This window comes from Nicotiana attenuata, chromosome 8 (assembly GCF_001879085.1).
Source record: "Nicotiana attenuata strain UT chromosome 8, NIATTr2, whole genome shotgun sequence".
Lineage (NCBI taxonomy): Eukaryota > Viridiplantae > Streptophyta > Magnoliopsida > Solanales > Solanaceae > Nicotiana > Nicotiana attenuata.
In genome coordinates, this window is record NC_031996.1 from 20,312,866 (window position 1) to 20,339,199 (window position 26,334).

At 39.3% G+C, this 26,334-nt stretch overlaps 1 protein-coding gene across 2 annotated transcripts; it reads right to left on the reverse strand.

Moving 5' to 3' along the window:
• On the reverse strand, window positions 2,148-6,940 carry LOC109231035 (boron transporter 1-like). 2 transcript variants are annotated; one of them, XM_019396560.1, is made up of 12 exons: window positions 6,334-6,940; window positions 5,526-5,608; window positions 5,205-5,397; window positions 4,982-5,120; window positions 4,621-4,786; window positions 4,356-4,522; window positions 4,080-4,253; window positions 3,865-3,960; window positions 3,577-3,714; window positions 3,126-3,448; window positions 2,766-3,033; window positions 2,148-2,683 (listed from the first exon to the last, which is right to left on the reverse strand). In XM_019396560.1, the coding sequence occupies exons 1-12, from the start codon at window positions 6,435-6,437 to the stop codon at window positions 2,378-2,380; spliced, it is 2,157 nt and encodes a 718-aa protein (XP_019252105.1). In that variant the 5' UTR covers window positions 6,438-6,940; the 3' UTR covers window positions 2,148-2,377. The 2 variants fall into 2 exon arrangements, with proteins under 2 accessions (XP_019252105.1, XP_019252106.1); XM_019396561.1 differs by having other exon boundaries at window positions 3,126-3,445; window positions 6,334-6,939.

The following is a 26,334-nucleotide window of genomic DNA, read 5'->3' on the forward strand; positions in this document are numbered from 1 at the left end:
AGGAAGATGGAGAAGAGTTGACAGATGCAAGACTGTTCAGAAGCTTGGTTGGAGGTCTAATTTATTTGACGCACACTAGACCCGATATCGCATTTTCGGTAGGTGTTATTTCCAGGTTTATGCAGCAACCTTCAAAGATTCATTATGGAGCAGCAAAGAGAGTCTTGCGGTACATTGCTGGAACTTTGGACTTTGGTATCTGGTACTCAAATACTTTTAGTTTCAGATTGTACGGGTACACAGATAGTGATTGGGCAAGTTCATTAGATGATAGATGAAGTGTTTCTGCAAATATTTTCACTCTAGGCTCAGGTGTGGTGACTTGGAGTTCAAAGAAGCAAGCTACATCAGCATTATCAACCTCAGAAGCTAAGTATATTGCAGCAACTTCAGCAGCTTGTCAAGCCGTTTGGCTAGGAAGAGTGTTAGCAGATCTTCAACAAGAGCAGAAGGGAGCAACGAGATATTTTGTGATAATAAAGCAACTATCTCCATGACAAAGAACCTAACATTCCACAGTAGGACAAAGCATATTGATATTCGTTATCATTTCATCCGTGATTTGGTAGCAAAGGAGGAGATATCACTGGAATATTGCAGCACACAGGAGCAGCTAGCTGATGTATTGACGAAGGCTTTATCAAAGGAGACATTCTGCTATTTCAGACGATTGCTTAGTGTGTGCAGTTTTGAATCAAGGGGGAGTGTTGAAGAGTGATTCAAAACTTTACTGTGTAGTAAATTGGGAGTGGATAGTTTGGTTGAACTAGTCTTTTGGTTTCTGTTAAGTAGTTTCCTTTATTTACTCAAGTCAAGTTAGCTTTGCCAATAAAGTGCAGTAGTGGGTTACAGGTCCTAGATATTAGGTCTGTTTTGTTTCTTTCAGCCTATATATATGTAGGCACATGTTGTTATCTATTCAAGTCAAGCAATATTAAAAACAAAGTTGACAGCTTTAAGTTCCTTTCTTCTCTGTTTCTGCTTATTTTCTACTCTCTGCCCAACATCAATTACAGGAATTTTGGGTGGAGAGAGGCAGCAAAAATAGGAAAATTGAGGGGAGGAGAGGAAAAAAAAAGGAAAATGATGTAACTAAATCTCCTAATTTAAGGCACTAATAATGGATTGTATATAAATTGTAGGAAAAACTTGTTTAGGGTGGGTAATATACAAAATTTGGATAATTTTAGTAAATAAGTTTCAAATATTATATAGGAAAGAAAAAATCCTTATATTGAAACCCCGCAAATTCTACCTCTGGTGTCACTAGCATCTATTTCGCTAGACATGGCTAACTGGGTGGGCCCTAATTAAATCACGTAGTCATAGGCCTCATGTCATAACCGACCATATGAATACGTGAAATGAATTGTCACCTGAGTTTGGTGCCTTCAGTTTGGTCGTTTTCAATCTTCACTTTTCAACTCTTACCATTATTCCCTCAGATAGGCCAAAATAAAAAGAACAGAGATCCTGAAATCATTAGACAGTGATCTCCTATGTTTTCCACTTATTTAAGTCAAATGCCATGAAACCCACAAACTTCTCCCATTGCTTTCACATTCTTTCCCTCACTTCTCATTGTCCCTTCACTAATTCCATATAACATGCTTTCTCAAATTCAATTCTGACCTTTGCTTTCTTCCACCCTTCATAATGACTTCTTATCTAATAATCACCTTTTTTTTCTTTTCATTTCTCTATGCTTGGCTATATTCAAGTCACCCCTCCTATCACAAATCATTCGACTGTTGACTTTTTGTCGATTCATAAAAATTGATCTGAAAGAAGCTCCCGGACACAATGCTGATCAATCTAGAAACAAACTTTTGACCATTCAAAACTTAATCCTCTCCGATATACTTGTCACATGTTCAAATCAGGAATCTAATAACATCATTGATGTAGCTAAAAACTGCTTAATCTATAACATTATTCATGTCCTAGACTTCTTTTCTTTTTTCACCCTAATTAGTATTGAATCTGGATTTGGATGTAGCTGATCCATATGTTATGTGCAATTAATTAACTTTAAACAATAGAGTACTGTTGTAGTGTTATATTGTCTTTAGGATGAGCACTCCACTTTCAGGTAAGCGATTAATATGAGTTGAAAAAAGACTTGTGCAAAGCTGTACAAGTAAGTATGGATAAATACACTTTAGCTGCTATATATTATTAATATTATCTCCAAATTAAACATATGAACAAACAAACACTTCTCAACTATTATCATTCTAAGACATCAATACTCGGCTAATGTTACAGGTACATTTCCAAATGCATTGCTTAAAATGCAGGAAAAGGAGACAATCAAATGGAAATACAAAGCTTCAGGCATATCAAACTAGTTTAATCTTAGGAAGTCAATCGTCTCTTAGTCGTTAGAAGTTGATGTTCGAGGACTCGTTCCCAAATTGGATGGCTTTGGTTCTCCATTTCTCGGACTAAAAGGCCCTCTTCCGCCAGAAAGGGGACTTCTCAGTTTGCTAATCTGCGGACTGTATACTTTTTCTGGAATGCGTGGGCTCTGAAGGAGCTTGGAATCTCTTATTGGAGTTGCTGTTGAGCTTGTGATCTTCGGACTGTTAATGCGTTTGACTTCACCCCTGCTTCTAGTAATCATCTCATCTAAAATTTCCCCACTTCCTGCATAGGAAGGTCTTGAACCAAATTCACCCTCCTACATGCTATGTCATTAGTCCTCAAGTCCTAAAATTCATGTAGTTACAATCAAACACTAGTTTACTGAATAGAGAATTTACCGTAGGAATATTGAATGGTATAGCTGGCGACTCTTCATAATCTGCTGCATCTAAATCTTGTAGGTGTACCCCTTTGAAAAACTTAGGCAATATGTATTGTCTCACAGGAACCAAAAGCATGATCAGAAGAGGGAAAAGGAGCCCCGCGATTGGAACCCACGTAATGCCAAAGCAAGCTAGCAAGTATAGTGTTTGGAATATTGTGAATGTCACTATGCTCTTGAAAGGCACAGTCTCTACAAAAGTGGCATGATAATCCTCTAGAACTCTGCAAGCAAGATTCATCATTTTGTTAAGGAAATACCTTAAAAAACCAATTGGAAAGATAAACTTAAAGGCATTTTTAAAAGGGTTAATTACTTGTATCTTCTGCTTGGTGCAGTGAATAGTAGCAATATTCTCTCCCAAAATTGATTGCCTGGCAAACTTTCAATGGCCATGTAAGCGAAATATCCCCATAGCACTGAGGTTGGGATCATTCTGAGCACTGGCATGGCAGCAACACATCCCCCTACCATAGTGGCTTGAAGCAAGTTACTGACGCGCTGTTCTTTCACTTCAACTGGCAACAAATCATCAATTTCCTTCTCTACGTCGAACACTGTTTCATCAACTGGAGCATCAATGTTTCCCATGCTTGATGCTAACTGAATTGTTGATTCTTTTAACTCCTTCAAACCCTGCTAAAATAAAGAAATCAAGTTGTTATATGAGCTATAATTGAAATACTTGGTAAATTCAAGTAGGTAGTAATGGTTATAGATAGCAAAACTTTAAGCTTCATAAATCGGTGAAGAGGCATGTCACATACTCTAGCTGATGGATCTTGGTAGATCAGAGGAGTTTGCATCTGTTGATAAGCTTCCTGCATATTCCCATATAATTGTCCCAAGCTTGAGTTTTTCTGCATACTTTTGCGTGCCGTGGCAACAAGTCTGTTGCGAAGCAACTGCACGACAAGGATATCTTAGTTTTTGCTATAATTTACAGACGAGGGGAACATAACAGTCAACTTGTCGCCTTGCTGCTGCTTAATAGACGTCAGAGGACTGGAAACTGAAGAACAGATGTGAAGTAGTTTCACTAAGCTGGAATTTACCTGGTGTTTAAGAGTGGCCAGACTTTTTGTATGCATTGGGGACTGTGGGATCACACCGTTTGATGGAGGGATACCAACAAGGCCGCACATTAGTGTCTACAACCAAGAATCCCAAAGCGAAACATGAAGAGAAATGTTAAAGGAAACATATATGTGGAAGGTGAAGCAAAATGTGGAAGCTAAAGCTATGTGTAGCAAAATGATTTTTTGCATACCAAGAACCCCAAAAGAAGCAAGTCATAATGGAAAGAAGGTGGCTTTCTAAGATTGAATTCTTTCTGCTGTGCCAGTTGAGACGCCACACTGTGGTCAAAATAGTAAAGCACAGCAATCATAGTTGCAGGAATGAAAGCACCAAGTATGTAGAGGACTGGCACTTTTAGCATGTCCTGCAGATGACCAGAATATCAGAGTTAGTTGTCCATAAGGCAAAAATATAGACAGACGGTAGTTAGAGATGAAGTAAAAATCAGTAAGGAAGAAACATTTACCTTGATAACAGTCCAATTCTCAAAAGCACCAGGTGACCACGGATTTGGACTAACGAGGCGTCTTGGAATTCCTTGAGGAACACTTTCGGATGGTATATAGGAAACTGCTGTCCAGACCACAACCATAAGTGGCACACCATAGTCTGCAATAAGACTACGAAGCCAACCTGCAAATACGGAAGACAAAATGGTAAGTCATCCAAGTCTAAAGTGGTCGATTGGTATCCAAATATCAGTGACAGTTTAGTCAGCATGATGAAATTACCTGTTCCATATCGCCATGACCTTGCTTTTCGACTTTTCAAAGCAGTTAGCAGTAGACCAAAGGAGAGAACCAAGGCAAACATTCCATTAGCAAATCTCCACGAAGGCATGAACTCTGTTAAACGAGGATTGGTTCTTTCCGGAATACGAAACTCTTCTACCAGGCCCTAATATATAAATGTAAAAACAGAACAGAAAATTATTTTTTTGATTGCATTTAGCTAAACAATAGCGCGATAACCAGAAAGGAGTAGTCGAGGTAACACATTTTAGTGTTATTTCTTTTTCAAGTAATTCAAAACGCCCTCCTGATTGGATAATAAGGAGGGTAGTTGATTAAATAGTACTACTATTTCGCTTACTTTGATAGCTTGTTGCATGAAGAGCATTGCAATAAGCATGCCAAATAGTTCACCAGCCAAACGGGTAAACCTGTTAATAATGGAGCAAGCTCCTAATATTGCCAATAAGAAGAGTAAAATTGCAGTCCAGACGCATACCCTGGAAAATCAAAATGATATTAGCTTGTTGATTAGACTAACTGGTTATTCATGTTCAGACAAAAAAAGATGAATGTGTACTTACCAACCAGTCCAAGCAAGAAAGAGACCAGGACCTAGTTCAGGACGTTGTTTAGCAAAGTTAAACATGAATGTGTACATTATGACAGTAGGTTCTGCAACTCCTAAAATCAACAAAGGGTGACCACCAATGATGGAGTGTATAATTCCACAAATTGCAGTTGATGCTAATGTTTGAACTGCAGTTAGAGTTCCATCTGCAAATGTTGACTTTTGAGTATCAATTTTCAAATTGATGGACGAAACAGAAAAGAATTCTAAACTGCCCGTCTAAGTACTTAAAAAAACATTTGTAAAGCAAATTGCTAGTCTTGTAATAACATACCAGTATTTCTCTCCAGCTGCTCGCCAAATGAAATCACTGGAATTGCCGAGGCAAAGAATATGTATGTTGTAGGTGCCAAGATCCTGAAAACCAGTAGCTTCTTGTTCAGCTAAGCTAAACCTCATCAACATATAACGAGAGCCTAATGAAATAATAGTGCAAAAATTGAACCGCGGGCCTAACTTAACTAATGTGAGACATTTATCTCCCCTCTCATGCCCATGCCAGAGGGGAAGGTAGGAGAGTCTGATGAAATAACAGTGCAAAAAATGAACTTCGGACCTAACTTAACTAATGCGAGACACTTATCACCCCTCTCATGCCCATGCCAGAGGCGGAGGCAGGATCTGAAGTTTATGTATTCTGAATTTGACACGAACCTTCACCTAGTTTTAGTTACTAGGTTCCCAATTAAATAGCTATATGTATTTAAAGGATTTTATAATAAAGTATAGAGCCTAAGCAAAAGTTGCTAACCAAACCCGTAATTCATTCTCTAGCTCCGTCCATCTGGAGCGTGGACAACGTGATATGAAGCCCAACATTTGTTAAACCAGAAATAAGGATGGGTGTAGCTCGATACTATGGACCTCGTTTTAACATAACCTTAAAAAGTTATCTAAGAATTACCCAAAACCATATAGATAAGGAGACATCAATTAATTCCCTCAACCAACATGGAATTTTTAACAAGTACTAGTACTTGAATAACAACAACAACAAGTAATTTTATGAATTAGTCAACTGAAGACATTTAGCTCAACATACAGTTGGTTATTGGATAGTAGAAGAAGTGAGTGTGGTGTACCTGAAGCCAGCTTTGATTCCACTGGTCCAATCTTGCTTGTAGCAAAGCAGACGTCCCTGTAGATCATTCTTGATTCCACGAAATGGGACAAACGACTCTTCCATTTGGGCAGATAATAAAGTCGTTGGACTTGTATAAGTTGACGAATTTGATGAGATTTCTGTACTAGGGAATGGAAGAGCTGCACAATTAAAGTACTATAGGGAATGGCAGCAAGCCATTGTAGTAGCAAAATACACCATTTTCTAATTGGCACAATATAATATTTCTGGGGAAACTTCAAAAGAACACAATGCACGACACAAAATAAAATCTAGCAGAATTACATGATGCAGGGGACAGTGAAAAAGAATCCAAATAGGACAGAAGAAGATTCAAGTATGAAGAGAATAGCTCCTCAAAAGTTGATTAGGTGTGGGAAATGGTTTTAAGGGAAGGGAACAAATGTGAGCGCGCTAAGACGACAGTGCTGAAATACGCCAATATATAGAGAGAGAAAGACCAAAAAAAAGTGGAGGGGACGTAGAGAAAACTAGAAGGAAGGGAGAGGGTTGAAAGAGGAATTGGATATTCAGATTCTTCACTGTCAGTCTGTCATTGTTGTGGTTTGGTCAGCAGTGTCAGCACATACTTCGGAATAATAGTCAAATGAAACGAGTTGCATTAAACAAGTTAGTAAACCCTCTTGGGTTAAGAGCAGATCAGGGCAGACAATAATATTTTCTCATAATTCTCCAAATTCAAATTGAACTATACTTCAAGAAATTAATAATTATTAAACTTAATATATAAATAAGTATATTTTCTCTGTCACAATTATACGATATAATTTCTTTTTAGTTTGTCTCAAGAAAAATGTTATATTTATATATTTAAAAATAATTTAAATTTAAAATTCTACTTTTACCCTTAATGAGATGATTTATAATTATGCAAATGCCCAAAATTTATTTTAAATCACAAGTATCAAAAAAGGTAGTACGTGTTGTTGTAACTTTTCTCAATAAATAAAATGCTTGTTCACAGCAAAAAAAAAAAAAAGACCATTGCCTTCATCAATTTTCCATCTCTTTGCATATCTTTTGAAAGTTAAATTGTAAAAACAAAATCCAAACAAGAATTGAAGATTATGAAATAACCTAGACGTATTTCAATATCAAATGGCATATTTATCATTTGAACTTGTTCCATAATCAAAATTTAGGGAAGGCAAATAATGGATGTGGCGTTTAATTTAAGGGGTTAAAGCTAACATAAAATTATAAAATAAAAATAGGTAGTATTAGCAACAATATGAATACTTTCCATAAACTATATACAGTAAATGTTTAACAGAATATGCAGATGGTATATCGGTAGTTGACAATAATAATATTATATACATGACAGCAAACCACAGGTATGTTATAGGATCAACGATACCTCTAAACAACATTAAATAAAAAGAGATGAATATACAATGCATGCACTTTGAGCAACTTGAGATTCTGTTCTGGAAAATGAAAAGAGGTGGGTTTTCTTGCATCATAACCTACAAATTAATTGTTCCCGTCATTCTTCAGCAAAGTTGATTTACTAGTTGTGTTTGGGGGAAGTTAATTAACCTTTTTATGTTTTGTTCAGGGGCGGATTAGTTGCGGGTTCGGCCGAACCCAGTAGCTTTTATTTAAACCCTGTGTATTTGTATTAAAAAATCCAATAAATATGTACGAATTATTAATTTAGAACACAGTAACTTAAAAGGATTATAATCTCGAACCATAAGATTCAAATACTAGCTCCGCCTCTGTTTTTGTTCAATATTTACTATGAAAATCAGCCACCGAGATATTTATTTTAATTTTATAAATTATAAAAAAGGATATGAAAACGTTGTAAGATTCACCGAGAAGATGTTTTTCCCCTTCCTTTTATTTTCTTCTTTCATAAATAGTTTTAGCAAGATTCTTATGTTTAAAGCTTCTAGTACCTTAAATGTTCTGCTATTGTTGCTAATTTATTTTGTCATCTATGACCATTTAGGAATTTTACTAATCATATGTTTACCCCCTCCGATTTTGTCATCCAATGGTTAACAGAGCAAGAGACGGGGGTTTTATAATTTAAGAGGTTTTGAATTCCAAATACCGTCGTCATTTTCTTGAAAGTGTGAGAGAGCGTGTCAGTTTACATCTTTTAATAGGAGTATTATCTAAACATCAAGATATTTTCTGACCTCTTGTAAAAGAAAAGTTACGTTCTTTCATCATAATGTTTGCATTAAAATAAAATTAGCAAAATGGCTAAAAGAAAATAATTAACCACTCATATTATTCACTAAAAAATGGGTTGGATAATGAACTTTTAAAACGGGTCAAATATGGATAAGAACCATATTATCCATTTAGAAAATGGATATGGGTAACCAATGGATAATTAATGGGTAATTTTTACATTTGTAAAGTCTCAAATTGGAGGTTTCTCAAATTAGGGAGACTAAGCCCCGTTTGGCCATGAGTTTTGCCAAAATAAATTTGGGATTTATTTTCAAAACTCATGTTTGGCCATAAATTTTGCCCACATTTCGGCCAAATCCCAAAATGAGCCTGTTTTTGGGCCAAAATCCCAAAACTTGGGAATTATATACATGTTTTTCCAAAATAAAGTTGGAAAATATGTTTTGAAAACGTATGTCCAAACACATTTGCAACTTCAAACCAAACTTCACCCAAATCAGATTTTTCAAAATCAATTTGGGATCTATGGCCAAACCCTAGCTAAGAATCCTCCCAAAAGTGAACATATGCAAGAAGTCTTATCCGTATTAAATATGGGTCGGGTCGGATAATTTATCCGTTTTTCATTATACGGATTCGATCCGAACAATATCCGACCCTCTGTTTTAAAAGGCAGAATTGGGACTCGCCCGGGGGTCGCCCCGGGGCGGAGCACTCGTAAAACGCCCCTGGGCTTATGTGTGGGGCTTAGTTCCGTGAGACTTACATCTTGGCCACCAGGGCTTACGCCCCGGACACGCCCAACGCCCAGGGTACTGGGCTCGCCTAATAGAACTTTATGCAATTGTATGTAACTAAACTTGTAAATCCTCAAGTTTTCTTACCAAATCGTTGACTATTAAAAATTACTTTTTTCTTAATCATAAATCATTAAGTTGAGAGTATTTTATGTCATAATTAAAATAAAAATTATTGCACGTTATCCACTAAGACTACTATGATAGTAAATTTTAAATAAATCTTTCTTTTCAAAAGTATTTAGTTATTAACTTTTGTTATGACTTTACTAAATAATAGTCCATAATTTTTTTATAATTATTTTTCTAAATATTATTTTTTCACTTTTACAAGATACAGTACTTATTAATTTAATATCTCAATATTAACTAGTAACTATTTACAAATAATTAGTTATCATGATATTGTATGATGAATTATGTGTCAGTTTATTAACTTGTTAAAACTTCAAAATAAATGATGCTAGAGAATCATATTTAAATTGTGAATTATGTTTTTACATAAATTCTCTTTCAAATAGAAATCATATTAAATGAAAGGAGTATTTTAAGTAAAATATCAAATTATAATATTAAAATTCTTTCAAGATTTATTACTCCTTAAGAGTTACATATAAGATTTCATATCGAATACATTACTTTTGATGTTTGAGTTGTAACTACGTTGCAACTAATTTGCATATTATGATATATGTCATACTTTTCGTATTATTCATAGTCGAATTATAATTTATAAATATTTTAAATAGATTTTTTGTTATAAAGATGTAATTTTTATAATTATTTTTTATTTTGTACTATCTTAAAATTCTTGAAATTAGTAAAATTTAAAGATCTGTGGGACTTACGCCCCATGTTTCAGCGCTTACGTCTCTCCTCGTCAGAGGTAAAACGCCTCGTCTCTCGCCCCCGCCTTTTAAAACATTGATATGTAGTATCACTCACCTATTATTCTCGTTTTTGTTTTTCACCATTTCTTTTCAATCATAAATATAGTCTATATATAGAGAGAGAGATAGATAGGGACTATATTTATATAGTTTGGATTGAAAAAGTTTAAGTTATTGTATACGGGTAAAAGGGATAATGCATAAAATCCTCCCCGACCTATGATCATAGTACCAACTACGCACATTTTCTTTTCGGGGGTCCTATTACCGCCTTGAACTATTTTAAAGTGTAATAAACATCACCCTAAGTGCTCACGTGGCATAGAGAGTGTGCACACTCTCTTAAGGGCAAGTGGAAGTTACAAAAATAATTTTAAAATTGATTAACATGTACAAATGTCATCTTTTGATTAGACATTACATAATTAATCACATCTAATTAATTAGTCTCCTTCGTCTTCTAAACCTCTTCTCGCACGAACAAGGGGGACATCGTTTCAACAGCGAAATGCCGGAGCAAAAATCCAATATAACGCAAAATCAACCTAGAAAACAAAAGCAGATATGCTTAATAAAAGAAACAGAGCTACAACTAGAGGGAGCAACGAGCATGACTCAGTAAGAACCTACGAACAGTAAAAACGGTCAACAACAATGGAGTTTCGCCGGAGCAAGGGTCTTCGTCGGATTTCGTTCTCCGGCCAGATATGACAATCTCAAACAAGGAATTATATAAAACGCATCAAATGAGGCTTTTGCCTTTTGGTCGGATATGGTAATGAAGGTCTGCAAATAGAAAAATAAGGAAGAAGGAGAAAACGGTGAAAAATAGTTTTTAAGTAAGAAATACACATTTTAGGCGCGTGTATTTCACCATTTTGTACGCATCTGGTTGTAGCTTTTTAAGGGGTAAACAATTTTACTTTAAAATAGTTCAGGGGGATAATAGGACCTCCGAAAAGAAAAGGTGTGTAGTTGGTAATATGGTTATAGGTCTGTCACGATCCGGATTTCCCCACCCTCGGGGGTCGTGATGGCGCCTACTCGTAGAAGCTAGGCCAGCCACAAATCATAAACTCCTACCTATTTCATTTTAAATCCTTTTATCAATCATAACAACAAGCGTTAAATATTTAAATGACAGCGGAATATCAAATTAAAGCGGAAGACTTAAATTAAATAAGTTGAACAATGATGCGGAATTCAACATGTGCCTCTACCCAAGAACTGGTGTCACATCATCCACGGACTACTAAGAGTGCTAAATACAACCGTTTGAAAGAAATATAACACTGTTTGTCTCGAATACATGGGATAACAAAATGAAATAAAAGATAGAGGAGACGTCGGGCCTGCGGACGCCTGCAAGGCTACCTCGGTGCCTCAGTGGACTGAAGGCTGGCTCCCGAGCTACTGCTGCTGTCCGGGACCTGGATCTGCGCAAAAGAGCACAGCGTGTAGTATCAGCACAACCGACCCCATGTGCTGGTAAGTGCCTAGCCTAACCTCGGCAAAGTAATGACGAGGCTAGGACCAGTCTACCAAATAAACCTGTGCAGTTATATAATGTACATCGGAAAGTAAAACAGAAATAAATAAGTAAGGATGGGAGGGGGAAACATGTTGCGGGGAGATAATAGTTCCGAATAAAGCATCAAGTAAGGAAAGGAACAACATAACTACAATGTCAACAAGAAGCAGAAATCAAATAAGTGCACGGCATCACCCTTCGTGCTTTTACTCTCGTCCTCACCAAGCAATAATATAATGAAAACGTGCACGGCATCACCCTTCGTGCTTTTACTCTCTTTCCTCACCAAAGCAATTAGAATAATAAAATGTGCACGGCATCACCCTTCATGCTTTTACTCTCTTTCCTCATATATAATCAATTGAATTCGCACGGAATGGTACATCGTNGGAGGAATAGTAAATTTTTGAGTGAAACTTTTAACGAACCCCCCCCCCCCCCCGGCAAATGGGCATTGTCCCATATTGGAAGAGGAAGAGACTTTTTATTGGTATATAAGCAATTGCTCTTCTTCTAGCTCTTAAAGAGTTGAGAAGAAGGCAAGCCTCGCGCCGTCGTCGTCGTCGCTCGCTCGGCTTCGGCTTGGAATCAAATGATTGATTGATTAACTTTTTGGACCAAATTTATTTGTTAATAGTAAAATATTAACAGAAATGTTATTAAATATTTATTTTAATAACAGAATATTAATATTAAATATTAATATTAAATCCAAACTCTCTTCAATTTTTCCTCTTTATTGTTGAGTAAATGGCCATTTATGTAATGGCATTTATGCTGTGGGCGTTTTGCATAAATAGCCATTCTGAAGAGTTGCACCTCTTCAGATTTCAGCCCAACTTTGGCTATAAATACAACACTATTCTGCTCAGAATTTCACTACGATTTTCTGAGTTTTCTCTCCTTCTTCTGCATACTTTTAGCATCAAACAAAGTAAAAAGTAAGTGTGATTTGCTACCGAACTTTGTGTTCGCTGAAACACTGGGGTTTGAAGTACCACTACACCAGTGTGTAATTCGTTCTATCCTGGGAGGAAATAATCCATAACCTTGGGTACTAGGAGGGGATTAAATTCCTTAAGAAAACACTGTGAATTCAGTGGGCTCGAATTGGTTTTATGTCATTTCTGTTTATGTTCATTTCTATTTATATTCATTTATATTTCCAGAATTATTTTACAAATACAGTCTATTAACAGCATCTAAGCTGGAGCTCAGTCATAGTTAGAAGAGAGAAGAGGGGCTGGAAAATGTGAACTGTTTCATTGAAGAATAAAGCTACAGTATTAATAATAGATGTAACCGACTAAATTAACTCATGTTCAAATTACATAATTACCCTTCAACACATTAACTACTTAACTACCCTCGAGTCTATGTTCTCAATACTCCCCCTCAAGTTGTGTAGTGTGAATAAGTTGTACACTCCTAGCTTGGATAATAGAAAATCATGTTGTGCCTTCCCTAGTCCTTTGGTAATTAATACATCTGTTATTTGCAAATTTGTAGAGATATGTGCAGTCTGAACTAGGCCCTGTTGGATTTTCTCTCGAATGAATTGGCAGTCGATCTCGATATGTTTGGTCCTCTCATGATAGATGGGATTTGCTGCAATTTGAATGGCTGCTTTGCTGTCACAATACAACTTCACTGGAAGTATAAGTCCACATTTAACTCTTTGAACAACCCTGTCAACCAGACCACTTCTACTATTGAATTGGCCATATTTCTGTATTCAGCTTCTACAGAGCTTCTTGACACTGTATTTTGTTTTTGGACTTCCAAGAGATAAGAGAGTCACATAGGTTATGACAAAATCACTCACTAACCTTCTAGTCATTGGGCATGTCGCCTAGTCTGTATCACAATATACTGTGAGTTGGCTAGAAGACTGAGATGATAGTAGAACCCCCAAACCAGGTGCATTCTTCAGGTATCTTACCACCCTTAATGCTCCTTCCATATGTGACTTCTTTGGCTTATGCATGAACTGGCTTAAGTTCTGTACAACATAGCTGATGCTTGGCCTTGTAATGGTAAGGTACAACAGCTTCCCCACTAGTCTCTGATAGTTGCTTGGATCACTAAGCAATTCATCAGGACCTAAATTTCCATGCGAACTGGCTTGATCATACTCTGGACTGGTGAACTTATGGCTTGTGTCTAGAGGTGTGCAAGCTGGTTTGGAACTTGCAAGACCAAGTGTGGCAATGAGGTCAAGAGTAAACTTCCTTTGATAAACCAAAATGACATGCCTGCTCCTTGCAATTTCAAGACCAAGGAAGTATCTCATCTCCCCCAGGTCCTTAATCTTGAAGTGATATTGGAGCATAGTTTTAGCTTCCCGAATCAACTGAGGAGAGGAACCAGTGATTAAGAGGTCAGCTACATAGATCAGGATAATGACCAAGTGAGAACCAGACTGCCTACTAAAGAGGTAATAGTCATGCTGACTCTGGACAAAGCCTGAGGATGAGAGCGCCTCACTGAGCTTCAAGTTCCATTGTCTAGATGCCTTCTTGAGCCCATATAATGATTTCTAAAACTTGTAAACTCTAGGAGGCTCCCCCTCACCTAGAAGACCAAGGGGTGGAGTCATGTACACTTTTTCCAGTAAATCACCTTGAAGAAATTCATTGAAGACATCCATTTGGTGTAGCTTCCATCCTTTCATAGCAGCTAAGGACAAAATAGTCCTCACTTTGACCATCTTCACCACAGGGGGAGAAGGTCTCTTGATAGTCAAGACCTTCTTGTTGTGTGTAACCTTTGGCCACTAAGCGAGATTTATACTTTTCCACCTCCCCTTTGGCATTGTACTTCACCTTAAACACCCATTTACACCCTATAGCTCTCTTGTCAGCTGGAAAGGGAACTAAACTCCAGGTGTCGTTATCCTGTAAAGCCTACAATTTTACATCCATGGCAGCAATCCATTTGGAATCTTGAAGAGCATCATCATAGGAAGTTGGTTCTGTAACAGCTGGAAAAGAAAAAAGTGCCTTGAAGTAAGGTGGAGATAAAGAGGCATAGGACATGTAGGCAGACATGGGGTAGCTTGATCCCAAAGCATTAGAAGGACTAGCTTTTGGCATTCCATGAACAAAATCATTGAGCCAGCCAGGTGGTTTTGAGGTCCTAGTATACTTCTTTAGAACCTCTTCTGGCATGTCATGTAAGGGAGCCAAAGTTGGGTGTGGCATCACTACTACAGGAGGTGATGTGAGGTGAGGCTGTTGTATCACCTCAGGAGCTAAAACATCAGGGTTAAGAGTTGAGGAAACCTCAGGAGAAGGTTGAGGTGCAACTGCTAAATCAAGAGCTATCTCTGAGACTTCTGGGGTTGGATCTATGATGATGCATCGTCAACATCAACAAAGTGCTCAACATTAGGCCTCCTGTCCGTGAATGTTGCTGTTTTGAAAGGAAAAATGGACTCCTTAAAGGATACATCCCTGCTTACAATGAATGTTTATTAGTAGGACTATATAGTCTATAACCCTTTTGAGTAGATGAGTATCCCATATGCTCTGCTGGTTCTACTCTAGCTCCAAATTTTTCACTTCTACCAGTCCCCTTCACCTATAGTATAGATCTACTTTCAATCTACCAGTCCCCTTCACCTTCCTAGTGTGAAGGTCCTGCATTAGGCAAAAATCAGAAAAGAACAACGTACAATAATTTAGTTCCCTAGTCATTTTCGATACTGATAGTAGGTTATATTTAAAACCTGGGATGCAAAGCACATTGGATATAATTCCTTGATCTAACTCAAAACTTCATACACAAGAAATGCCCAAGATATCTCCATTTGGTAAATGAACCTTTCCACCAATACATTTATTAGACAACTGTTTGGGCTTAGAAATCATTTCACTATTTTAAACCATGTGATCTGTTGCACCTGTATCTACTATCCACTTATCATCATTTGCTTTACTATCAGTAGAATTAGTTACACTAACTGCATTTGCAAGCATTAGAAACCAGTTATACCTGTTGCATTAGTTGTAGGCCCAGGTGTATTATCCTTCTGTAGTATCTTCAGAATTTGATCATATTGTTCTGGAGTGAATGGCATTGGCATGCTCAATCCTGCATCTCTATCTGTCCCTTCATAACTTGTTGTTAATCCTGTGTACCCTGCATTGGTGTGATGATCACATTTGGACCCAATGGTCGTGTATTATCCTTGATGTTGTGCATGATTCCCAAATTGTGCAGGGTTACCAAAGTGTGCTAAATTAGCCACTTGCTTCCTTCTGCCTTTGAAATCTGCTAGATATCCAATCAACTTATAACAATTCTTCTTACTGTGTCCTTTGATTTTACAGAATTCACACTGTATATTGAAATTCTTTCTAGGTTTCTGCGTCTGAGGTCCTTTAGCACTCCAAAGTGCAATAATGTCATTTCTTTCCACTAACGAGTTGAGACCTACAGAGTTATGCCCTGACGATCCTCTCCGATTCTCATCCTCAATAACTGTTACACCCCATATTTTTGTACGTAAAAGTACACCATAAGTAAATTGATGAAAGCTTCGGAAATGACATGTTACATTCTGCATTTTCGTACGCTAAAGTTCCGTCATAAGTTAATCGACGTAAGCTCGGGAATGAGATTATTTTTGAGGTTATAAGTATTATGCTATTTCAAACAAGTTCGTGAAGGTGAGAGGGTAAGCAAATCGAAGAAGATGAGTTTCGTCGAAGTTTGATATTTTGGGATAAATACGGTCCAAGCTATAATACCCGATATTTATGGACTAGTGTCATACAAGGTACCACATGAACATGATAGTAAAATGTATAAAGTGTGTTAAAAGGGAGTAGTATTTTAAGTAATTTGGCATAATTCTTAATTAGATAGATAATTGGTTAATTATTGGTTAATGGGAGATTAACAAGTTAATTAAGAAACTGGTGGATAATTAATTAAGATCTTTTGGATAAGCCCTTGAACCCCAACGTGACAGCAAGAGATAATCAATCAAATGACTCGTTATTCACAAAGTAAGGTGGCACATATAAAGAGCTTTGTGGCTTAGTCATCACAAAGAATGTGGGGCCCACAACCCATAATCTTAAAAGCCTTTCCTACATTATGAAGTGAGATAGATTGGCTTTCTAAGTATCAGGTGAGATTCTCAAACAAGACTTCATAACGAATCCTTTACAATGCTTATGGCAACGTAATTTTGCTTCAACAAAATTTCATACGAAGTTATACTACGTAATAGCAACGGGATTTGCAATTCTAAGAGAGCACGGTACAATCTTTCTCAAGATTATCATACGAATTTTCCCCTACTTCGATCAGCCGTTACGTGTTTTCGCAAAAGACATGTATTAGAGGGATTGTCAAGAGAATCGACTCAGGTATGTTAAGGCTACCCCTTCTTTCCTTTTGGCATGATCCCTATGATACAAATGAAACGAGAAACGGCACAACTTTCAAAAATAACTCTATTCATAGAAATACTAGAGGTACCTACGTTCTTGATTTCCCATGTATTTTATTATTCTACCATCTATTCATGAGTCTCAGAAAATACGTAAGTTTATGAAGTTTATTTCATGATATTAATTAGAGGCATAATGGTCTTATGACGTTCCGAGAGATTTTATTGACGTACTTCTCATGCATTACATTCATTTATACATGTACATTGACCCATGACCAGATGGCGTTATATATATATATATATATATATATATATATATATATATATATATATATATATATATATATGTGTGTGTGTGTGTGTGTGTGTGTATGTGTGTGTGTGTGTGTGTGTGTGTGTGAGATAAGGGAAAAGGTTACAACGTTATATACGCACCACCACCTGATCAGCTGGTATACGTTGATGATTTTGCCCATAATGGATGAGATGATATGATAGGATACCCTCAGAGGCTTGATGATGTTATGAACGCATATACTTATGCATGGTATGACATTTATATGCATATGCATGACATTATAAATATTAAATGATTCACAGAGCTATTCAGACTTACATGTTGAGTCTTTTACTTCGTGTTTCTCTCATGTCTATTATTTAATGATTTTCATTCCTTACATACTCGGTACATTATTTGTACTGACGTCCCTTTAACCTGGGACGCTGCGTTTCATGCCCACGGGTCCCGATAGACTAGTCGAGAGTCTTCCAAGTAGGCTATCAGCTCAGCAGAAGGTGTTGGTGCACTCCATTTGCTCTAGGGTTGCTTACTTGGTCAGTATGATTTGGATGTGTATTGATTAGTATGATGGGGCCCTGTCCCGACCTTTATGGTATTGATCTACTCTTAGAGGCTTGTAGACATATGACATGTATATGAAAGATTGTATGGCCTTGTCGGCCTATGTTCAGTGTACGAGTGATCATTTTGGCCTTATAGTCCCGTATGTCATTTGTATAATTTTGTATTACATGTCGGGTCGTCCTATGTCGAGTGTTCCCTCATGTTTCATTCTAGTTATCTCACAACAGTCTTTCCGTTTCATTTACCTATGATAGTATGATACGAAAGATACGTTATGTTGGTACTCGATTGAGTAAGGTACCAGGTGCCCCTCGCGATCCATCGGTTTGGGTCGTGACAATAACCATGGCATATGCCTGATTTAAACTAGGTTTAGTGGATTTCATAAGGATTTGATGTCTTGCCTGACTATATAAGTCATTTAGACCTCCTAAAAATTGAAGTAGCCTCTGTTGACTTAGGTGCTCAACATAGTCCTTCACGGAGCTAGGAGGTGTCACTATTGCATCAAATTCGCCCCACAATTCCTTTAATCTTCTGAAATGTGTAGAAATAGAATCGGTACCTTGAGATATTGTTGCAATTTCCCTATATAGCTGATAGATCCTCATTTGATTGACTTTGTCAAACCTTTCACGAAGATCCTCCCACACAGCTTGGCATTCGATACATACACTATCCCATTGAGTAGATCTGGTGATACAGTATTCATAATCCATGAAAGGACTATGGCGTAACAAGTTTCCCAATCCTCATGCAGCGACACTGGAAATGAGACCTTGGTGTGTTTACCATCAATGAACCCTAGCTTTCGCTTGGCTTGAAGTGCAATCTTCATCGATCTCCGCCACAAGCCGTAGTTCTCGGATCCTTTGAGCTGAACCGGAATTAGCACTGAGCTCAGAGTGTCTGATGGATGCACGAACAACGGATGGATATGATCAATTCTATTTTCCCCTATTTCGGAGTCGAAGAAAACCTAATTGCAGAAGAAAGGTCACAAATGCCAGAATTTTGAGAAATCAACTATCTTCTAACTGAGCTTTTAGCTTCTGTAATCGAACGATAGAGAGGCGTATTCAGATCTTCTCTGATAGCTCTGATACCATGTCGAAGGCAGCCTTGGAAGCATCTAAGCTGGAGCTCAGTCGTAGTAAGAAGAGAGAAGAGAGACTGGAAAATGTGAACTATTTCATTGAAGAATAAAGCTACAGTATTAATAACAGATGCTAACCGACTAAACTAACTCAGGTACAAATTACATAATTACCCTCAACACATTAACTACTTAACTACCCTCGAGTCTATGTTCTCAATAACTTGTCATTTTATAGATCTTCTCTACTCAAAGTTGTTTATATAAACTTTATAATCAATCGATTTCATAATGGCCTTAAATGCATGTCAGTCGTCGGTTAGTTGTTCCTAGACGTGAAACGTCGCGCAAACCCTATAAATATCCCCTCCTTCATTCATTTTTTACTTTACGTTCAACCTTCTACCCTCGCACCCTAAGGATTTCATCACCCTTTCTTATACTCTAGAATTTTTACTCGTGTTGCTCAAAACTCTTCAGTACATTGCAAAGATTTTTACCTATTCTCCATTCAAGACAACACACCTGAGCATTCATTCTCCCACCTTTCTCTTATCTTTTTCAAGCTTTTCCAGGTAACAATGGCCAAAACCTCCAAATCCGTTCCCCAAAAAGATGCACCTTCTACTTCGCGGCCGTCCACTGAGGTTGAGGAGACTGCCACTGATATGGTCGTCCTCGAGAAGTCCGCTTCGAGCGTGGATGTTGACGAACCGGCACCCAAGCCCCCCTTTAAAATGTTCGTCCCCGGGGGATGTTCGGTCAATAATGACTTCAAGGTTGAAAAGCCTTATTCTGTCCAAGGCCGATGTGAGGCAGTGTCTCAGTACATCTGCTCCATTACCGAGGTCGTTCTCCCTACTGTTCGAGAGGACTACGGCTGGACGGATAAGGAAGTAGTGATTCCCGGGCCTGATGACGATATTACTACACATGTTGAGGGATATCTAAGTGTTTACACTTATACCTTTACAGTGGGCCTGGTAGATCTAGTTATCTTGGACTTCTGTAGGAGGTACGACATGTGCCTCGGCCAAATTCACCCATCACTGTGGAGGATTGTGATACTCTTCTGATTCTTTGCGAATAAAACTGATTTGTGCACGTTCACCATCGATCACCTGCTCCATTTATACAGTCCCCGAATCTTCCGGGAGGACTAATAAAACTTGTAATCGGGCCAGTAAAGCCCTATTCTCAAGCATCGACTAGGACCAGGATCGGGGTTGGCAAGGACACATTGTCGGGTAAATACCGCCGAACTGATACTCGCCAAGTGGAGGCCATTTCTCGATAAGTGGAACGTATCACGGAAGTACATCTCCTTTCAACGTTGGTTTTATGTTTTATCTTCGCTTTTCTCATCGGTGTTAACTGTGGTGCATCCCTTGCTCGAGTTCCAAACGTCATCCTTGGCTTAAGGAATGAATCGATGGCATTTGTTCTTAGATGCACTTTGCCGAACGTTCATGGCGCGAGCTCTCGAAGGGCCACTGGGAATCCTGTTATCATGGTAAGATCTTTCTCTCCGAATAAGTAGTTCTAGACATTCCTTTTCAGCACTTATGTCCTCATTGACTCATTTCTTTTTTGCAGGCCTGCCCAAGACTATCGAGCTTAGGCCTTTGGTAGGGGGCAAGGATCAGCCCACTGATCCCTATGCTCCCGGGAATCCCGAAGCCACAACAGGAGAGAAGAAAAGGAGGAGAGATCCGAGTTCCCCGAGCTCAGAGAAAAAGAAACCGAGAAGGAGGCTAGTTCATAAGCCAAAGGAAACCTCCAGCTCCCAAGTGCTCGACCCAGACTCACTCCTCCGGCTTAGGGGCAAGCTCGAGGAGGATGAACTCTTTATATTCCACGAGCCGTCTGTCCCTGAGGAACGGGTGGCAGTCGAGGGGGAAATGACAGAGGCTAATCCTTCTCAAGTTTCTGAGGCTGATGCCGAAGTGAGTTCCGAAAAATCTAGAGATGTTGGCTCTGCCCCACCTGGTGCTATAGATATTTCAAGATCACCTCCGTTCACAAAATCAATATTCGATGAAGCCCGAACAACGAAGGAGCAATCTAATGAGGGGGTCCATAGAGTGGACGATCCCCTTTGAAGCTTCTTTGACGGTGTAGACTCTTTCGCTGTGGAGGAATTCACCGGAGTGGGCGACTTAGAGGTGCCGAGGAAATCATCCTTTGAGGTCGACGGGCCGAACTCGAGCCCTAGGTTGGTCAACTGGTTCCCGACTCCGAGCACGGATCCTGTCCAGAAGCGATCAGTCGTTATTACCGTTCCGGAGGATGCCCGGATTCTTCCGCCCCCGCCGGGGTAGATAGTTACCTCCAATGCCTGGTAACCCATGAAGACCAGGCAAAAATGAACGAGTTGGATGCGCCATGCCTGTTCAACGAATCACAACAGGCGCTGAATTGGGTAAGGTGTTACCAAACTTTTTTATATTTCAACTTTAGTTCTTGATGATCCTAATATCTGTTCTCATATTTTCAGGCCTCAGTGCTCCACCATGAAACCTACCTCCGGTATAGGGATGAGCTGAGCCAACTTAAGGCCGAAGTCAAAGAGCTTGCTGAGAAGAGAGACATGTATAAGATTCTCAGAGAGCAATGTGAAGGAGAAGTCAAGAGCCTTCGAGCCGAGTTAGACGCAGCTCAGAAAGAACACGCCGACCTGGTGGAACAGGTAAAATTTTTTGAAGTTAGTGATGACGAGTTAGACACAATGACTAACAGTTAAAACCTGTAGGTCCAACAGAAGCTTGATCGGATCGACTAACTCCGAGCCGAGATGGACGTAATCAAGGTCGAGGCCAGAGAGTGGAAAGGCAAGATGGATTGTTTCGCTTCGGAAAAGGTACTGGCCGGGAGCAACTGGCCTCGAGGGAGGCTCAACTTTGAGCGGCGATGGAGAAAGTTGAGGCCCGATCCCGAAAAATCAAAGACCTCTAGTCTCAACTAGGCTCGGCTGTTGCCAATCGGGATACCCTTGCCAAGGAGCTTAAAGTAGCCAAGTCAGTGGCGGAAATAACCAAGGCCGATGCTAAAAAGATGGTGGCCCAGTACAAAGTTGATGCTGAGGCAGCCCAGGACCGCCGGAAAGACACTGTTGAATACCTAAAGTGGCAGTCCTGAAAGGAGGCCCTCTAGGAAGTTCATGCCCGGGGTTTTGACTTATTGGACGAGATCGAAAATGCTACAAGGATCGAGAACGAGGCCAAGAAGTTAGCTTACCCCGAGGACGAGGAGAGCTCCGAGGGTTTCGACGGATCTGAGGGCAGAGAAGACCCCGATGGCTCCGGTGATGAGATGGGCTCTAGCGAATATCAAGCTTGTTAGGTGCCTTGTAGATTTTTCTTTGTTTTTGTACTTTTTGTATTTTTCGTTGAGGCTGTTTGGCCTTTGTAAAGATCTTTATATATATACATACACACTCTTTTTTCCTTTCAACAATTTTCAAGCTTGTTTCTTTTTGCTTTTTTCTTTGTGATTGCAAAGATTTTGAATGGCTTATCATGTAATAATAAGGTCTTGTTCGGAGGTTCGAACAAGGCTTTTTCTCGAAGCAATTTTCCTTAAGATTCACAGGGGCTTGGTACAATCGAAAGCTTTCCCCAAAAATGCTTACTTAGAAATTTTTAGATTATAAGTTATCGAGGGTAGCCCTTTGAACCGGTTTGGAAATTTTTGAAGGCCTTATGTTTTGGTTACGGGTTCAGATGTCTCCAAGCCATTTCAAGGATAGCCGTAGCCTTTTAAGTGCGGATATTGCCAAATAGGCTTATTACCCCGGGCTTCGATACCCGAGCCACCCGGGCTTGCCCAGGACGACAGTCCTCGAGTACGGGCAGCCATAACCTTGAAGTTCGGGCACTACCTAATAGGTTTTTGTGCCACCAGGATATTACATCCCGGGCCATCCAAGTATGCCTTGGACGATAGTCCCCGAGTGGGATGATTTCCTGGATCTGGACAGAGGTGGCCCTTGGGCCTGATGTCCTAAAGGAACAAAATATAGTAGTTTTTAAGAGACAAAAAATGTATCTGCAAGGTAGAAACTTTCTTTCATTTCTGTGCACTACATACAAGATTGCAAATGTGTACACGCTTCATGTTATGGCTTAAGTGGTCTATGTGGGCATGGTTCATTTGATCGTTTGGCCCTTACAACAAATCCTATCCACCAAGTCCAGACTTGTTCGAGCCCGAAGTTTCCTTCCTTGCTAAAATCATTACTCGAGGGTGATGGTCCCCCAGTATTCGAGGCCGATCGATACTGTTGATGTGAACCTTGACTCCGATTCATAGTCGGTCTTCAATTCTAAGTTAGCACGATCCATTGTTGCCTCGTTAAAAACCTTGCCGGAAACCCATTTGGGACAAAACCGGTTCAAGAGAAAAAGAATACAACGCGTGCTTTCAGGCCTAATAGTTGCATTACTCCTTGGCCATTACCTGCAAGCGTTAGTCCAATTCATAATATATTTAAGGAAAGAAATGAATGGGGTCGTACCTTAGCAGTAGTATCGTTTTAATTAGGTTATGTTCCAGTTGTTCGGTAGCTGCTCACCATTCAGCGTTTCGAGTTTGTGTGAACCTTTGCAGGTGATCTCGATAATTCAATGTGGACCTTCCCAATTCGGCCCCAGCTTCACTTCGTTCGGGTTCGGGTGCTCAGTATCACCTTTCTTAACACCAAGTCCCTAACATTGAAGTGTCGAGGGTTGGATCTCTGATTGTAATACCTTTCGATTCGTTGCTTTTGGGCGGCAATCGGACGAGGGCGGCCTCGCGCCTTTCGTCTAACAGTTCTACGCTCGTAACCATGGCCTCGTCTTTTAACTCTTTGGTCGCGTATCGAAACTTGAGACTCAGTTCTCCTACTTCAACCGGTATTAGAGCTACGGCACCGCATACCAACGAGAATGGGGTGGCCCCGTTACTGGATTTTGAAGTTGTACGATATGCCCATAGGATTTCAGGCAAGATTTCCTTCCATTTTCCTTTGGCGTCGGTCAACCTCTTCTTGAGATTTTGGAGTATGGTTTTGTTCGTGGATTCCGCTTGCCCGTTCCCACTAGGGTGATAGGGTGTCGAAAGGATCCTTTTGATCTTATGGTCCTCGAGAAATTGGCTCACCTTACTGCCGATGAACTACTTCCCATTGTCGCATACAATCTCGGCCGGCATTCCATATCGGCATATTAGGTGGTCCCAAATGAAATTAATAACTTCCTTCTCCTTGACTTTCTCAAATGCTTGGGCTTCTACCCATTTAGAATAGTCAGTCATAAATAATATGAATTGAGACTTACCGGGTGCCCATGGCAGGGGGCCAACGATGTCCATTCCCATTTCATGAATGGCCAGGGTGACAAGACCGAGTGCAGCAGCTCCCCAGGCTGATGAATCATCGGAGCATGCCTCTGACATCCCGCATTTTCGTACGAACTCCTTTGTGTCCTTTTCCATGTCGATCCAGTAGTAGCCGTCTTTGATTACCTTCCGAACCAGCAATTCGGCGCCTGAATGATTTTTGTAGGTGCCTTCGTGGACTTCCCTCAAAACATACTCGGTATCTCTTGGTCCTAGACATATTGTGAGTGGGCCATCGAATGTTCTCCTGAATGGGGTACCATCTTCGGACAAGCTGAACCGGGCCGCCTTTGTACGCAGATCTCTTAATTCTTTATGATCCGAGGGCAGTTTTCTGGTCTTTAGGTAATCTATTTATCTGTTTCTCCAATCCTAGGTTAAGCTTGCCAAGTTTATCTCGGCGTGGCCTTCTTCCACTACTGATTTCATAAGTTGTACGACCGTCCCCGAGTTGAACTCATCGTCGTCGACTGACGATCCAAGGTTAGCAAAAGCATCGGCCTCGCTGTTCTGATCCCAAAGTACATGTTGCAAAGTCCATTCCTTGAAACGATGCAATGTCTGTCACGCCCCCTTTTTCTCGCGAAATCGGGTCTCAACATTTCTGGGACAACTCCTTTCCTAGAGGGTAGGTAATTGGATTTGAAAGAGTCGCCACCTAACGGATTAAGATGCGTTAGGGCACCTAGAGCAGATAACTCATGTAACCAGTTTACATCACCAGAGATCGGGTAAGGGCTCAAAATTACCTTGAGGGGATGGTGTTAGGCACCCCTCAAGGTCCACAACGGTGGGTCCCGGCCGAACTTAAATTAAGCGAATTAGTCTAAAAAAAAAGGAGAGAGGACGATTTGAACAAATATAATATCTAATTTATGTTAAACAGAGTATAAGGGGTGGTCCTAAGGTTTTTAGCCTATAGGATCATTCCATGCAATGCTTTGCAACTCCCTCAAGTTGGGGTGTTACTCATAGCATGAGCGCACATGCTATTATTTCCTTACTACCCTATTACTATCTTTGAGTTGTTACTTAAGCGCACTAGTTGATTCTAAGCCGTATCCTATGCGTGCACTACCTGTCCCTTACCAATGGCCCTGGAGGTATTAGGACCTCTATTTGGGATGGTTCTAGACCAACCTATGTTATATAATTTCACCTAAGCGACACACTAAACAAGTAGGACTTTCAAATAACAAACAAGTATGGGCTCACATTAACCTCCACACATAAACAACAAAAGGCATGCAATTGAATCAACAAACTTTATTAATTTTGGAATCCTATAGGCAGGATATCTATGTGAGAAAAACAGAGCGTGAAGACAATTTTATTAAGGCGAGCATTGGGACTTATTTGTTTGCATACTGATTTTATTCAGCATGGATCTGGGCATTTCAGGCAATAGTATGTCGTAGTTTTAAACCCAGAATCATTAGTAAGTCCTAAAGATATATTACCTAAGTGATTTACAGTAGCGATTGAATTCAGAATCGACCAACAGGATCCTATAGGCATGATTTCTACGAGTTTATTAATTACAGGCCTGTAGACATGATTTCTAAGTGTTGCCCTGATTTTAACTCATAAAGACAAGTTTTTTTATTCCTTTTAGATCCTATAGGCATGCTTTCTAATTACTGAATTGATTTAAACCCCTATAGGCATGATTTCTAATTTTGAAGCAGATTATCCTATAGGCATGATATCTATTAACTGTATCTGGACAGAAATTAAACATATTTGCCAGGAAAGATGATTGACTCAAACAAACAAGGTCCTATAGGCATAGTCACTAATGCACATTTAGTTAGAAACAT